Here is a 15,348-nt window from a genome sequence, read left to right as displayed (position 1 = left end):
AATTGGAAATAGCCACTGGAGGAGCAGGCAAGCACTGCCATGGATCACTGGATATTACCTCAGTTGTGTGTAGCAGAAGCAGGGAGGATCTAAACTGAAATATAGACATTGTCTGAGCTCACGTAAAAGGAAAGCAGAGAAAAAGTTAGAGAAATTATTATGGATTGCTGTTATCATAGTGAAGAAATGTGGCTTAAATTGAAGTACATACAGCCATAGTGAAAGACTACGATCACAGTAATAATTCATACAGTCATGACCATATTGTATCACAAGCCTGCTTTCCAAAATGACATGTTGCTGAGGGTTTATGCTGGATTCTCAGATTGAAAATAAGATCATTGGGATTTTGAAGCTTTTTGTGCCTGGTGTAATCATCCAGTGCATCTTGAACATTGTTGCCACTGCCTTTTTGAAAAACTACTGTTTTGTTGCTTTATTTCAAAAGAGAAGAACTGCTTATTTATTTTGCTAAAAGGGTCTTAAAATATGATAAATATTGCTTTTCGTCAGTGTTGTAGTCTTCCTTCATTCATGAAGGTGAGAAAATCCAACTTAATAGGGTACTGCAAATAAATATGGCTGTGGTAGTGCCATGTTCTTTTGGCACAGATTGTATCTGTGCAGAACAGGATCATATCTAGCATTAAATGCTATATATAAATTAGTGGACTGTTGCTGAGTTTTTGCATCCACGCCTTCTGAGCTGTTTTTAACCAATACATTTGCTCCTTACTTATATCAACTAATTCCATTCTAATTTATCATATAGCAGGTCTTCAAGTTTTATAGGTTTTTGTGTTTCTCCGATCAAATTCATAGTGCCCTTCACTTTAAATGCAGTGTGGCCAATGCTGTCAGGCCGCTCTGTCCTGTGATTGCTAGAGGTGTGCAATTATGTCTGTGATAAGGATCATATGCACGTGCACAGTCTTTGGTCAGAGGCTATGCCTAGCTTGCGTGGCCAGTCAGACTGGCCTGCCTGAGGCATGCCTGTTTCTGTAACAAGTAATGGGTAAAGGAATGCAAAACTACCACTGCTTCTGAAAACTTCCAGCTCATATGGTGGACGACAAGATACTCATTTACAGCTCAGGTGGCTTTAGTCACATGTCTACAGCATGGTTTGAACTTGTGTTTTTGATTTGAGGAGGATGTGGCTGAACTATTCTAACACTGTGTCCCAAAAGTAGGAAAGGGAGTAAAGATTTAAACTCTTGACATAGCTCCTCTTGGGTCAGTGTATGGGTCAGTATGAATAAGAGATTTCAAACTGAGTCTGATAAAGCTACTGAAAAATTACTGTGAGAAACATCAGTCTACCGCCCTCTGTGTGTCATCTCTTCTCAATAGGGTATCTGGAGTTTGAACAGAGGTGGATGGAGAGCAGCATTTCCTTGATCATGCAAAACATTTTTTCATTCTCTTCTCTGGTAAAAGTGGGAAAAATGTAATCCGTCTTTCTCTCCAGATATAACAGACACAACTGGTCCACTGTGACCTTGATATCAGACATTTTTCTTTTAATAATATATGTATGTAGTACTGAGATGTTCCCATGGAGATTAGTTCTGTGCTGCAGGCCATTAGCTTGTTTCCTTGGTATCAGTTCAGGGCACACTTATCCCTCGGCTTCTCCAAGTTAAAAAATAACATACAGAGTGACGGCTGGCCATGGGGTTTTCTTTGTTCCTGTGCCGTGGGAGGAGGCAAGATTGTAAAATTTTAGGAAGGACTTTTCAGTAGCAAACATTCAGCCTTGTGCGTGACTTCAGCATAGTTTGGAACTGGCTGAGTATTAACAGATTTTTCTTTTAAAAAGACGAGATTTTTTTTTTTTCTTTGGGTTCTGACTGTAAGCTCTGAGGGTGCTAGGATCCTGGCTAAATCTCTGGAAAGTGATGTTTTTTCTGTTTGTAGTACTCCATCATGTTTATTTGGAGGTGACTAGTGGTAAATGTAGAGAAATTCGAATCTTAAGGAGAGGTCTTTTGGGGTAGGAAAAAGGGAGAGGTCTTTTGGGGTAGGAAAAAGACTTTCTATTGATAAATAGTATTATCCTTCTGAAATACTACTTAGATTTTAATTTTACCAATACAGGACAAGGTGGAAGGAAGGCTTTGACTCTTGACTTCAATTTGAAGACAAATAAATAATGTTTCATGCAGCATATACTGAGTGTGGTGTATTGCCTCTAGGTGATACTCTTTGATACCTTGACACTTATAATTTTAGTGAAAAGAAGGAAAGTTTGCCCTGCACAAAAGTAACATGTTTGGTTTTAGTTTTAACTAGTAAAAGAAAGTAGACGAGAAAAAAAAAATCAGCATGTGTTTTTTTTAAGTTAATTTAGCTATTTACTTAGGGTATTTTTTTCTACTGAGTGATGAAGTTTGTGTGTTTATGATGGTTGCAGTTCTGCACTACTAGCAGACCAGTTTGCATTGAAAAAAGCTGGTATGGCTTGAGAAGCCACTTTGCTTACTGTTATTACTAATACCAGTATTAGCTTGTTTAGTCGCAGAAATTAAGTCAAGGCTTCCCTCACCCACTCTAAGAGCTCAATGTCTATCACTGAGAATAGTAAGAGATTCCATTTTTGTGACTTAATAGTCCACACGCTTTAATGAATCAAAAGAGAATGACTTGCTTGATTGCTGCCATTTTCCAAAGTTATCGTTGGGTCTCCTGAGTTTAGATTGGTTAGCTAGAGGATGTGTGCGTGCCTTATCCTCATGTGTTATCTGAAAAGAGATTTTGAGCAGGAGGTATTTGTACCTATAGGGTTTTACGCTGCTATTAAATTATGTGGTTTGATACAATTTATGGCAAGGTGAAAACGGACTAGAAATGTCTCTAGTTGTAAAAATATGCCCGTGGTGTGTAGACTGTTACACTTTTAAGTAAAAGTGGGATTTGTGCTGGTTTTCTCTGTGTTGTTGTTTTTAGATAACATTTTCCCCTACAGCTGTTTTGCTACTTGAAGATAGATTTGGGAGAGAGAGAATGCTATTAATTAGTTCTGTATTTCTATCCATCTCTATATAATAAGATTTACAAATTTGCCAAAAGTATTGGCAGGCTGAATATAATTATTTGTTTTAATTGGCAGAAAAATAATTACACAAATAACCTGTTCTGCTTTTAACTCTCCTTGCTTTGTACACTATGCTGAACCACACAATTACCCTTTTTAGTTTCCTATTATATAAACACAATAGTAGTTTTATGTTGATCTCTGTTCACTAATCCCTATGTCCCAGCAAGGAAAGTTATGATAGGGGAGTTTTGTAATGAGATACTGTATTAAGAATTTATTTTTTATAAGATATTTACTGGAAAACTAATCATTGTTGCTGCTCTAAAGCTGAAAACTACACATTGAATAAGTTGACAAAAGCCATTTTTTATGTAACAGCACAGCAATGCAAGAGCAAGTTTATTTAGAATTCAGAAGACTTAGTAACTCTCAGCAAGTGTTGGAACCAACAAGCTATCAACAATGAGCTGTTTGAAAGAAGTAGTTTGCAGATTGCATTCACTTTCCTTTTTCCTCCCTGTCCCCTCCCTATTTCCTACTGTGTGTCTCAGTTCTATACGTTTTATTTTAAAGATGAGCAGTGTTCAGTAATTAAGCAAAATACCCAACCCTGACTTTTAGCATAGTGGGCTTTTGCTTGTAGTTGGAAGTAGAATTTGACAAGACTCTTTTAGTCGCTGGTGAATGCAGTTACTCTGTATCGTTGGTACATTTGCAGACCTGGAGTTCCTGTGACCATGCAGGCATTTTCTGAGGAAGACAGGAAGCTGTGGATGGAAGCCTTGGATGGAAAAGAAGCCGTAAGCGTCTTTTTTAAAAAAAATCAATATATAGTGTAATGGAGAAATTCTGTCACCCCCTACTTCCTGATCCCTTTTAATAAACTGGGATTATGTAGTTTGCAAAATGATAGATTCAGTGAAGAAAGGATAAAAGTGAAATAAAACTCAGGAGAGATGAGTAACTCGGTAAAGCTCAGCGTAGAGAACTGCTAATGCTGATATGAAATATTTTTTCTTGTAACGATAGCATTGATTTTTATAAATGGTTTCCCATCACAGTGATGTTATTGGTATTCTAGAAAATGTCTAGTATAAGCATGTCCATTTAGCCTTATGCTGACATACTGCATTCCAGTGGCAAGACGTGCATGAGTTAGTTATGTGGTATTGTTATATTGTTTAAAAACTAGATCAAAAAAATCCTTGTCAATGGGAATGAGGTTGTATTTGAATTTGCTTAATTTCTGGTTCACATCAAGAAATGGGTCTGTATTGCAGAATTGAAATACACTGCAGATTATTCTTACAATCATAAATATTATATTGGTCTTGTGGACCAAAAATAATGCAGTTTTCTAGTCAATGACACAATCGTGTCTGTCTGCAGTAGTTGGCTACTGGTGATTTTAGCAGTAGATTTTATTGACATCAATGTTGTAAAAATCTTGTTTTGTCTGCAGAGGTGTTTATTACCATCACATGTTGTCTGAGCTGGACTCCCCAGTAAGGTTACAACTTCTGGGAGTGCTGAGCTGGGAAGTAACTCCCAGGATTCATCAAACCAGTTCATAACAATTTAAGTGAACTTGAACTGTGGGAAATTAACCTGCAGAGGAACATAGGAACATGGAGCACGTAAATCACGGTTAATTTCAATGGCTATAACTAGCATTGTGCTGCTCCCCAAGGAACTGTATTTGTTGAGAATTTTTTAAAAATGTCACTCCTTAAAAAGTGCAATTGCCTACTTTCTGAGGGGGCATGGACCTCTGGTCCTACTGTTAGAGCTGTTGTAGATATGTTCTAGCTGTAAACAGCTGTATTTGTGCCTACTGGGCATTAAGATTGGGGGTGTCTTGTTTCTGGTTTCAGAAAATTCTTTAAAGTAATTTGTGTCTTTTTACTTTTTTTGCCTTAGCTGTTCATCAGTTTGAATAAAGCAAATGCAAAACGAGAGGGAAGTAAGTATTTCAATTACTATTAAAGCTGATTTTTGTTAACATTTTAGAATTGAGAAAGGCAAGGGTAAATTTTTTTCTGTGGATCCAACGTAATTAAATATTTAATTTTTAATCTCGAGTTCTGAATATACTTTGTGGATTTTGTAATTAATGGGTTTTCCCAGTAACGCAGTTTAGTACATACATAAGAGTTGTAGGACTGGACATAAGCTAGAGAAACAGGCTGTTTTTGCCAATTGACTTTATGCTTGAAATTGACTCAAATATGGTTTAATTTGTATGTAAATGCATTACAATTTCTTAATCCAGATTGTGAGTACACATCTGTTAGGATGCCTAAGTATGTTTTTAAAAGCAATCACAGTTGAACATAAAGGTCAGCAAAAAAACTGAATGCATGTATTTAAATGTAAACCATAATATGGAAGTAGAAGAGATGGCCTTCTTTAAATGACATTAGCTTTCTTCTGTTAACAAAGTATATGAGTGAAAACAGTTACTCCTCTTGCATTATCAGGCAATTTATTCTTGCCTTGTTTTTTTATTAAATCGTTGGTTAAAGCTGGATCCTGGTGTTATTAATAGAAGTTTTCCACAGATTTTTATATTCGTGGTACGAGACCAGGTCCCCAGGAGCAAAAAGGCCAGGTGTTTGGGGGAAGGGCAATTTTGCAATATATGCTTTTAAATGAAGTTTTGATGTGAAGAAAAAAGAATAAGATAGGAGCAACAAAGTAATGCATCTGCTTTTGTGTAGTCAGATCGTTAACTGCTTTGAAATGATATACATGTGTCTTTTATCTTTAGTGTGAGAATTTCTTTGGCTTAGGGTAGGACTTGGTAAAAGCCCTGCTGTTGATGATTATGTTTTTTCATCATAAGTACTTCCTTGTCCCATTTGGTTAGCTCTCTCAGATATTGTCGATGTTGTAGTAAGTACTGTTACATTCCATTTTGCATCTGCCAACATATGTACCTAATCAGAGATCCCATTCTTCAAAGGCTGCTGCTGTGAACAGATTCAGTGAAGCCACTACCGCCAGAATAAGCCTTTACTTGGCCTAGGCAGGGTTGTGAAGGAAAAAAGGGAAATTTCTCTAGAAAAAGCGATGAAGTATTCCTGTTCCAGAATATTTACAGGTTTGCCTGAGAAGTACTAGCTATGTGATCTATGTCCAGCCTTATTTTTCAGTGAAAGACATAATTGTAACGACGCTTTAAAATTTTTGAAACTTTTTTTTTCCTTGTAGGTGCGCAATTGGATAAGATAGGGTTCACCGTCATCAAAAAGTGCATCAGTGCTGTTGAAACACGAGGTAATGATCAACGAAGCCTGTTTGTGGAGGGGGTGGAGCAGCTGGTCTGCTTCTTAAAGAAGGCCCGTGTGATCTAGTCTCCTGTAGATCTCTGGGAAAGACTTAACATGGTAGATATTACACTGATTACACTGACCAGGGCAGGAGCTTCCTTCCATCCAGTCCCAGCCTTTTTATGTATGGCTTTCTCTCAAGAAATGTGTTTTCAAGAAGTGCTCAGAAAGGGGGTAATAGCACCTGTCTTGACAAAGGAAGCCAATGTCTGTGCACAACAGCTGAGAAAAAAACCCTGCATCTTGTAGGCAATTCCTGAACCTTTGCTTTGCTGTTGGAACAGACTAATTAATTTTAGTATTCCATTTGTGGACTTTGAATGGAGGTTTTCTGTTTAGTCACTTAAGACAGAAGAACAGGAGCTGAGCAGGCCAGTCAGTATCAAAAAGTATTAAAGTACTTATGGTGGAGTTAGTCTCACACCAGAGACTCGGATGCTGTCAGGCTTACTGTTGCATGTACTTATTGTTGTACTTCCAAAGTTGGAGACACAAGAGAAGGGTCAGTCTGCAGACAGTATTGGAGAGGTAGCTGGGATTATGATTGTGGAGAGGTTCTGTGTCACAGACCCTGTCTAACTTGGGCACTGGATAATATCAGCTTTTGGTATTGCTGCCATGTGAGGAGAGGACAGTCCTTGTATGGACATGCTGATATGTCAGGTGACCAACCGCTCTGAAGCTCACTGCATTGTATATGGTATTGTGTGGAGAATCTGCTTGTTTGGTTGTGTTTTTTCTTAAAAAAGAAGTGAAGAGGTTAAAATAGGTAGTTGGTTACAGTGTATTTCTTAGTTTGTTAAAAGAGATGTTGAAATTTCTCTGTGTAAATTTTGTTCTCCTAAATTGTTGACTTTCATTCTCACTCCCAAAGGGGAGGTTTATGATTTTTCAGGAATTGTATCTTTTCCTAGAGATTTAGCATTGCACAGAATATTTATATCTTTCTTTGTATCATAGTCCAGCTTGAGTAAGATAGCTGTGCAGAAGAATGGGTTGGTCACACTTCCTGTTAATGCAGGGTCTTACTTAAAAGCAGTGTCTTCCGTGTGTGCACTTACTATACAATATTATTAGTAAGACCGAGCAGCCTTTGTGATATTGAGAATTTAGCATTTAAACAGCAAGAAGTATCTGAAATCTTTTTTCTCTTGGACTTTTTTGTGTCAGTCCTCTCTGATGTATTAAAGATGTTATTCCAGATTAGACCATATTCTATCTGGTGTTATTTTTGTTCGTTCTGTTCTTTTGAATAAGGTTTACCTATCTCATCGCTTTAAAAATTTCAGTTACTGGCATTTACAGTCTGAATATTTCAGCTGGGAAACACTGCAAATAAAGCTGGCATCCAACAGATTAAGTTGCCTTCACTGCAAACCCCTGCTTCGATATAGAATGGATCTTCTCTTTGCACTGGATGAGGCAGATTTTATGAAAAGGGTAGCATGTGGTCATGTAATGAAAGGCTGGTTTTGATCTACAGCACAGTGACTGGTTACATTATAATACTTTATGAATCATGCTTACGTAAACACTGTGGAGTACACGGTATTTTGATTTATTATCTATAGGTGCATTCAAATAGTTTTCTTCAAGTAGTCTTTTTTTTCTTTCTTTGATGCTCTGCAAGGAAAGTGAAACAAGAACATAACTGTGGAAAAAATGTGAACAGTTTCTTCATGAAGTGGCTATTTGGAAAAATGGGTTAGATATGGCGTTTCTTCTCATGTCTGTGAGTGGATAGGTTAAACTGGTGGTTCAAGTCCACTCTCTTCTTTATGCCTTGATTTAGGGGCGTGTAAGAAGGTGCAAAATAATATGTGTAACCCCACCTAATATTGTTGTTCAAGACAGATGATAAGCTTACATAGATTAGAAGCATGTATCCCTGTAGTGGGATCTGCCCTGAAGCACACTTGGAAGAGAATTAAAGTTACCAAAGTTAGCTGCAGTATTTCCTGTCTTTGGAGACCTTGCAGCTTCACTATTATTTGTACACAGTCTTTGTAAGACCTGCAGTCAATAGAGTGCTTTGTGGTAATTACTACCAATGAAAATTACTTTTATTTATTAATTTTGTTTTGGGGAGTACTTGAAAAAAATCAGTATTTAATAAATGTTTCTTTTCCTAGGGTTTCAAGAATGGGTTTAGGTGAGGTATGACCTTCTAGGAGCTCAGCAATCTACCTAGCTCTCTTTCAATGAACTTGATTTGTCCATTGCATTTCAAGCAGTTGTTGACGATTTTCTGTTTATCAATACTGAACCTAACATCAACTGTGTTTAAAAAAAAAAAAAGCCTAACAAACAAAAATCCTGACTTCATCCATGAGACTAACTGAAGCATTCCTAAAGGATCAGTTTCCGTTTTCTGCAGAACCAGCAGGACCTTCTGCTGATGTCTGCCGGGCTAAACAAACGGAGGGCCAGGAGAACAGTCAGTTGTTTGCCTCAGAAGAGTTTGGCCAAATAGTTGTATGATGAAGAAAATCTGTCTTTCAGGCTGCAGATTTTATATGTATACTTATTCTTAAAGCAGTTTTTACTTGATTATTTTACTTTAATGATAACACATCAAAGGCAAGTTATGTTCGACAGAAGGAAACAGGACAGATGCCTCTTCAGAGACTGTGCTTGTGTGCCATGTTTTTATCTCTTTTAATCATAATGGGTGTGAGGTTGGCGTGGGTGGAAAGAGAGGACAGTCTAGTGTGGGTGGAAACTGAGAATAGTCTTGTCATGTCATAGCAGAAAAAGTCTGGAATTCAGAGAGAGAAGAGCATAGCAGAGATATTGAACATAAACTTGTCAATGGCTGGATAATATTTTCTCAGTTACATTCCTTTTTATAAAGCCAAGAAGGAAATTATTTGCTCTGAATGAATAGAAGAATCAAAGGCAGTGTCTTGGTTAAAATGCATGTAAGCTTCTGATTCAGCATTGCCACATCAGCTGTGCTTTACCTGGTAGGAGATGCTGAGGCATCAAGATATGCAGCCTGTCTCTCACATACTGAGCACAATGCTGATCGGATGTGCACCTGTGTTTTGTCTCTGATAGGACACTTCGGGATTCTGTTTGGAGTATTTTATTTATAGTTCTGTACTGAGAATAATACAACAGGATAAAAGTTTATAGAAACATCAGAGCGCTCTTTGCTCTGGTAGTAAAGACTCTGTGCACATGTTTGTGTGAAAGTAGTTGGGTGGTACCTTCTGTGAGGATGTGGTAGGTAAGTGTTTGCCAGAACAGGGTTTGTCTTGATTTTAGAACTACAGGAGCTGTTAATCTGCACTGCAGAGAGAGATGGCAGCATTGAGCTGTCTGTCCAGTCTGCTCAGGACAAAGAAGGATGGTGAGGAGGAAGTAGAAAACCTTTTCATGTACCAAAAAAAGTCTGGCATTACCTTGAATTTAGAGTGTCACTTGTGTGTCTGTTTCTGTACTATGGAGTTTGATATCAAAAGTTGTATTTGCAGTGATATTACTAGTCTGTGTCAGTCACATGTACAATGCCAGCCACAAAATAAACTTGCCTACGTACCTTGCTTACAATAGTATAAATTACTATTTTTCTTACAATATCTTATTTTTCTAAGCATGTTTCACCAATTGTGTACCTGTGCCAAATTCTAGCATCAGACAGCCAAGCTTCTTGAGATAATGTAAATATGAAGGAAATTACGCTGCGGGGCTTTGCCGCTCAAAGTTGCCAATAGTGGCTGGTTGAGCCGGCAGACACAGCGACTGAACCCTTCAACATTTTAGTCAGTGGTAAGGTATTCCTTGCAATGAGTCATCTTGTCAATTGTGTTCTGTAAATGCCAAGCTTTATCAGTTTGGGATGTGCTGAAGATCTGAAATGTGCAGATTAAATCAGAAATAGTACTGTTTCAAGCCGGGTTTGTATATTTTAAATAAAACATCATTTAAAGATATGTTTAAAGGTATCATTTAAAACTATGTTGAAATATTAATTCCTCTTTGCACTTCTTGGTGACTGCTAGCAATTAGCTGTGCTTTTTTTCAGGTTGATGAATTTGAAACTGATCAATTATCTGATAATTACCATCACAGACTCATGATTATTGCTGGAGAATTGCCTTAGTTTCAATACTGCCATAATTTCAGGGACTTTTGCATATCACGTCTGTTTTAATATTGAGCAGAAGTTTCTGTGGTTTGACCTTAATTATTTTTAAGCCCGTAAATGTATGTTTGGGGTCAGCACAGTTTGGTTCCCCCTAGTTTTAATGTTAGAAGCACAGGAAGTCACAAAACAGCTTCTGAGATAAGCAAAAGCTGAGCTGTGTTTGACTGTGACAGTATTTCTTCAGCTTTTTAGCTTCTTGCATATGATACAGAAGGCTTGTTCTGTGGTGCTAAGTAGTGGAGGACATTGAATAAAAAAAATGTGATGCATTTTGGCAGAGCATTAAAAAGCTTGGTGTTACTTTTGTACCAGAATTTTCCTGGACACCTCTGAGAAATTTGAAGTAAAATTAATTGCTGCTCTCAGGACAGATTCCTAGTACATCCTTGTTTAGAGTGAATCAAGGACTGTGTTGTGTGGGTTTTTTTTAGTGTTGGCAGTCTTTAAGTGGTGTGTAGTATGCTATCACGCTGTTGTTCTGGGGATTGTTGGAAAACTTACTTGGTTGGGTTGATAACTTCATATTTTGAGAAGAATAGTATTGTAGCCACATAGCTGTTTTTTTTTTTTTGCAGTTCTTTCTTTTGCACACAGCTAAACTGTGAGCATACTCTAGAGTTCTGTTTTTTGATGACCACAGATGAAATACTGGAGATCTGGCTTATTCTGTTAGTTTGAGCTGGCTCTGAACATGACCTCTAGCTTAAGGCTCAGCATAGTTACAGTGGTGCCTGCATCCTGGGGAAAGGGCTGGTTTTGTCCAGGTGGAGCAACCGAGAGAAGTAGCAGCTGCTGCTGTAGCCTCTGAGCTCCCTACTGGGACAGAAGATGGAGCAGTGCTAACAGGGAGGTGTTCAGCAGGCTCTCAAAGATCTGGGATGGCTGAGGAGGCTGCAGACTGTGTGAGAGAGAGGAGGGGGTGAGCAAAGAAGGAAAAGATGTAGCAAGGCTAGGCAAAAGGCAAGGGTAGAAAATGCAAAGTTCTCTGAACTCTATAGAGAATTATTGCTGTGTATTATGGTTGTGTCTGACAGTAATTCATTAAAAGGCTAATGATTTTTACGTACTTCATCTAATATTTATTTGGGAAGAAACTTTTTCTCATATGACTGGTTTTAATTTTCCTTCTCTGGGTTGGAACGGTCTGGTGTTGAAACTGGAATTCTCCACAAGTCTTCCTTTGTTGAAGGATATTTTGAATAAGAATATCACATAATCTGTTATTTGAAAAGATTTCCTTGGAGTAGAAACACAGGTATTTTGTGGCATTTCTACTCTTCCAGGCCAATGTGAATATAGAGGTAGAGTATGGTGCTGTTTGTAGATGGCTGCTTGTTATGTGGCCTCTCAAACATCTGTGTCAGCTTCAGGACTGTAATATTTTACCTCCCACTATATGGGCATTGAAACAATGCAGCAGACAAAGACATAACTTATTTTGCCCTTTTCCTTCCCTGTCCCTTCTCTCCCTCATCTTTTCCTTGAATTTATATTCATAGTTTTACTTCCCTAGGGATAAAAGTGGGTGTGGTAAAGGAAGGCAAAAGCAGGGGAAGAAAAGAGGTAAAGTAGTGAATGTGTGCAAGAGGGTGGAAGGGCACAGAGGAATGACAGAAAAGGGGTCCAGTGTCCACATGAAATGAGAGTAGGGGACTGAAAATATCATGCTGGTTATGGCTACTCTATTCATCCCAAGCAAAACCAGAAGTACCGATTTCCGTAACCTGTGATGGTGCCTCTGGATGTAACTAGTATGTGGACCATAGTGGGTTGGAATAAGGCCTCATATATTAAATGAAAAGCATTTACAAACTTGAAAAACTATTGGTTTTGAGGACTGGGAGTAGGCTCAAGGTTTTCTTTATTTTTATCCAAACTCTTTTTGTCAGCCACGTATTTAATAAATGTAATTTTGCTTTTTTCCAAAGAAATTTTAATTTAGCAGTTGTCAATTCAGTTCTTGCATTATTAGAATGTGGATGCTGATGTATCCAAAATATCATTTAAAAAAATCTGAAAACAGCCAGTGATTTTTTTTCAAGCAAAGCTTTGTCCCTATTTGCTTTTACTGCCAGTTTCTGAAGTGGAATTGAGGTACATGAAACCTTTATCAAAACATAACATGAACTTATCTTAAAAACACAGAAGAACGAAAGGATTCTTGCAATACTTTATTTATAATGTTGTTCTCACGACTATGTTAATACTGTGTAGTCTGTCTGTCTTTGAGGAGAATTTGTTGCCTGGGTAAAAGTTTAATGCTAAATTTGACTGTGGTTGATCTTCTGCCTTTTCTTTTCTTCTTTTGCATGATAGGTATAAATGACCAAGGATTGTACAGAGTTGTGGGGGTGAGTTCAAAGGTCCAGAGACTTCTGAGTTTGTTGATGGGTATGCCTCTATTTTACAATAATTTTTTCAATATTTTATTTCATGTTGTTTTACTGTCAATATTTAGTTTTAAAAGCATATGCCTGTAGTTGTTCTTTATATGGGCCAAATCTAGTTTGCCTTAGTCCATGGAAATAATCCCCGTATCATTGTAAGTTCCCCTGGTTTAGCAAGACCAAGATTAGATGGTAGGAATAAACTAAGAGAACTGCTAGAGGACATGTAGGAGAAAATCATGGGCTTTGTGCAAGGTTGATGTAAGTGGGATTAAAGCAGCCTAAGTTGAAGGGTCTGATCAGAAAATTCAAAATGCCAAATTCAAGAAAGTTTGAAGCTTATTGCTTCATTGTTTGAGGTTTCCACCTTTCTTCTCCTTTGTCTAAGATATACAGGTTTGCACGCCCATGCGTGTCTTTAGTCACTGTGCAAAATAAGACATTTAGTGTAAGCCTACTGGCAAAGAGCTCTTTGATTTAAGAGGAGGAATGTGATATACATATTAATAATAACTGTGCCAAGGCAGGAGACAGATGGAGAAAGAATTTGTTTTTATAAACTTAGTAGTATAGCTCTCATATGTGGGTAACTTCTTAGACTCTCCTATACCTAGTTAGCCACATGTAGCTTTTAAGATTTTTTGATTCATAAAATCATTCTCAGAAACTTCTCCCCCCCTTTTCTTTCTGGAAATTTTGATGCATCTTTAATCCCAGTGACTGTAGTTCTCTTGACACTTTGCTGTCCCTAGGGGCAGGGAAAAAAAAAAAAAAGAAGTGTTAGCACCTGGATGAAATCCCTCATCTGCCTGATAACTCTCACCAAAGTAGTAGCCAGGACTGCAAGATGTGCCGTGTTTCCCAGTTTCTTGTCCTGAGCACTGACAGTACATGCAGTCAGACAAGACCACTGGGATTAGTTCATTTTTATAGAGCTTCCAAACCTGTCACTTGACAGCAAAGGTCTGATTCTCAGGGATTCATTGGTATGCAAAGAAGCTTGTTTGCAGTTTGCACCAGGCTCTTCTCCAGAACCATGCATGCTCCATCTGTGCTGATAACACAGTGTTCTTTGGCACTGCAAACTGGAGGAAGCCAGAAAGTGAATTCATTTCATTACCCCAGACATTATGTGAATGACAAAGCGCTTTTATATTATATGCTGCTGTCAGTTCAGTGCCACCTGTAAGACTTTTTCTTTTCCTTCCTTTATTTTTTCAAACAGGCTGTCTCTTCAGAAATGATAAGACATCAGACTTAAGAACCTGCATGTCATATCAATCTGTCATAATGACCTTGCTAAATATTAATTCATGATATCTTACTTTAATCAATATTAACAGCACACTGAAGTTCTCCATTAGTGCACATAAACCTGCCTGTATCTTTATAGTATTGTAGCAAAAGACTTTTTTTGGAAATACGAACTGAGATTAATAAAAATTACTGATCTATAACAGATTCTCATGGTTGTTTATCTGTGTTGGAGCCAGCCGCAATAAACTAACCATCTTTAGCCATTGACCATAGCAAGAATGATGTGTTATCACTCAGAGTCTTGGTTAAATACATTTGATACTGTAAGATATTTTTCAGTTTTGTACTTATTGGCTTAGCTTGGGCATGCAGGTCTGGCAGGCAAATTTTCCTCTTTGCCATTAGTGGTATCCAAATTAAATAGACTCAGGTTGCCAGTGGTTCAGTAGCAGCTGGAAGAGTTTACTGGGGATTCCAGCATCTGCTTTTAGTTATTTTTTAAAATTAGAAACATTTTTTGTCATTACCAAGATTCATATATTTATTTGAAGCAGGAAGAATACAGTGGTATCAAGACGAGGCAAAATACTGGACAGAAAAAAGTTAGGGTGCAAGCAGGTGCTCTTTTTCTGATGATTTGTTGAAAGTGATCCTATCTGTGCTCTTTATCTGTCTGTCCTCAGAAAAGAATAAAGAAGGCTTCTTTTTGATATACAGTGGTACAGAGAATTTTAAATGACTGATTAATCTTTAATCCTTTGTCTCTGGGTGTACTCTTAGATACCCTTTTATATGAAAGATCTTTTCAGAATCATAAAAACCTCATATTAACTTTCTGTATTTTAAAATGTTTGATAACATTTCAAAGTATTTTAAGCTACCTATCATTGACCATGAGGTTCACAGTCTGAAAGGCCCAAAGTGCAAAAAAAGTCTTCCAAGTGGTAACCAGGGAGATAACAGCATGTAGTTTTGTCTCTTTTTCAGAAGATTTTCTATAAAATTTGGAAAAGTACATTGAGAGTCAGGAGAGTATGAGAAGACCAATATCTGCTTTCCTAATACTATGAATGCGCAGATTTTAATCTTTAATGTAAAAATCTAGTGAAACTAAGTCTTCTGTAAAATGAGGCTCAGCAATTAAATATACAATTCTGCTTTTTTAAAAAAAAAGTTAAT

General features: G+C 37.5%; 1 protein-coding gene across 2 annotated transcripts in view; it reads left to right on the top strand.

Annotated features, from left to right (window-relative positions):
• Positions 1-15,348, top strand: part of ARHGAP10 (Rho GTPase activating protein 10) — a 153,057-nt gene that overhangs the window by 75,696 nt on the left and 62,013 nt on the right. For both annotated transcript variants that reach the window (XM_068402751.1, XM_068402752.1), the window contains exons 11-14: positions 3,759-3,840; positions 4,961-5,003; positions 6,254-6,319; positions 12,842-12,916. In XM_068402751.1, coding sequence (XP_068258852.1) covers positions 3,759-3,840; positions 4,961-5,003; positions 6,254-6,319; positions 12,842-12,916 — 266 coding nt within the window. The remainder of the gene's footprint in view (positions 1-3,758; positions 3,841-4,960; positions 5,004-6,253; positions 6,320-12,841; positions 12,917-15,348) is intronic.

This window comes from Nyctibius grandis, chromosome 6, assembly GCF_013368605.1.
Source record: "Nyctibius grandis isolate bNycGra1 chromosome 6, bNycGra1.pri, whole genome shotgun sequence".
Classification (NCBI taxonomy): domain Eukaryota; kingdom Metazoa; phylum Chordata; class Aves; order Nyctibiiformes; family Nyctibiidae; genus Nyctibius; species Nyctibius grandis.
The sequence above is the reverse complement of the archived record's forward strand: the minus strand, read 5'-3'. Positions and strand labels throughout refer to the sequence as shown.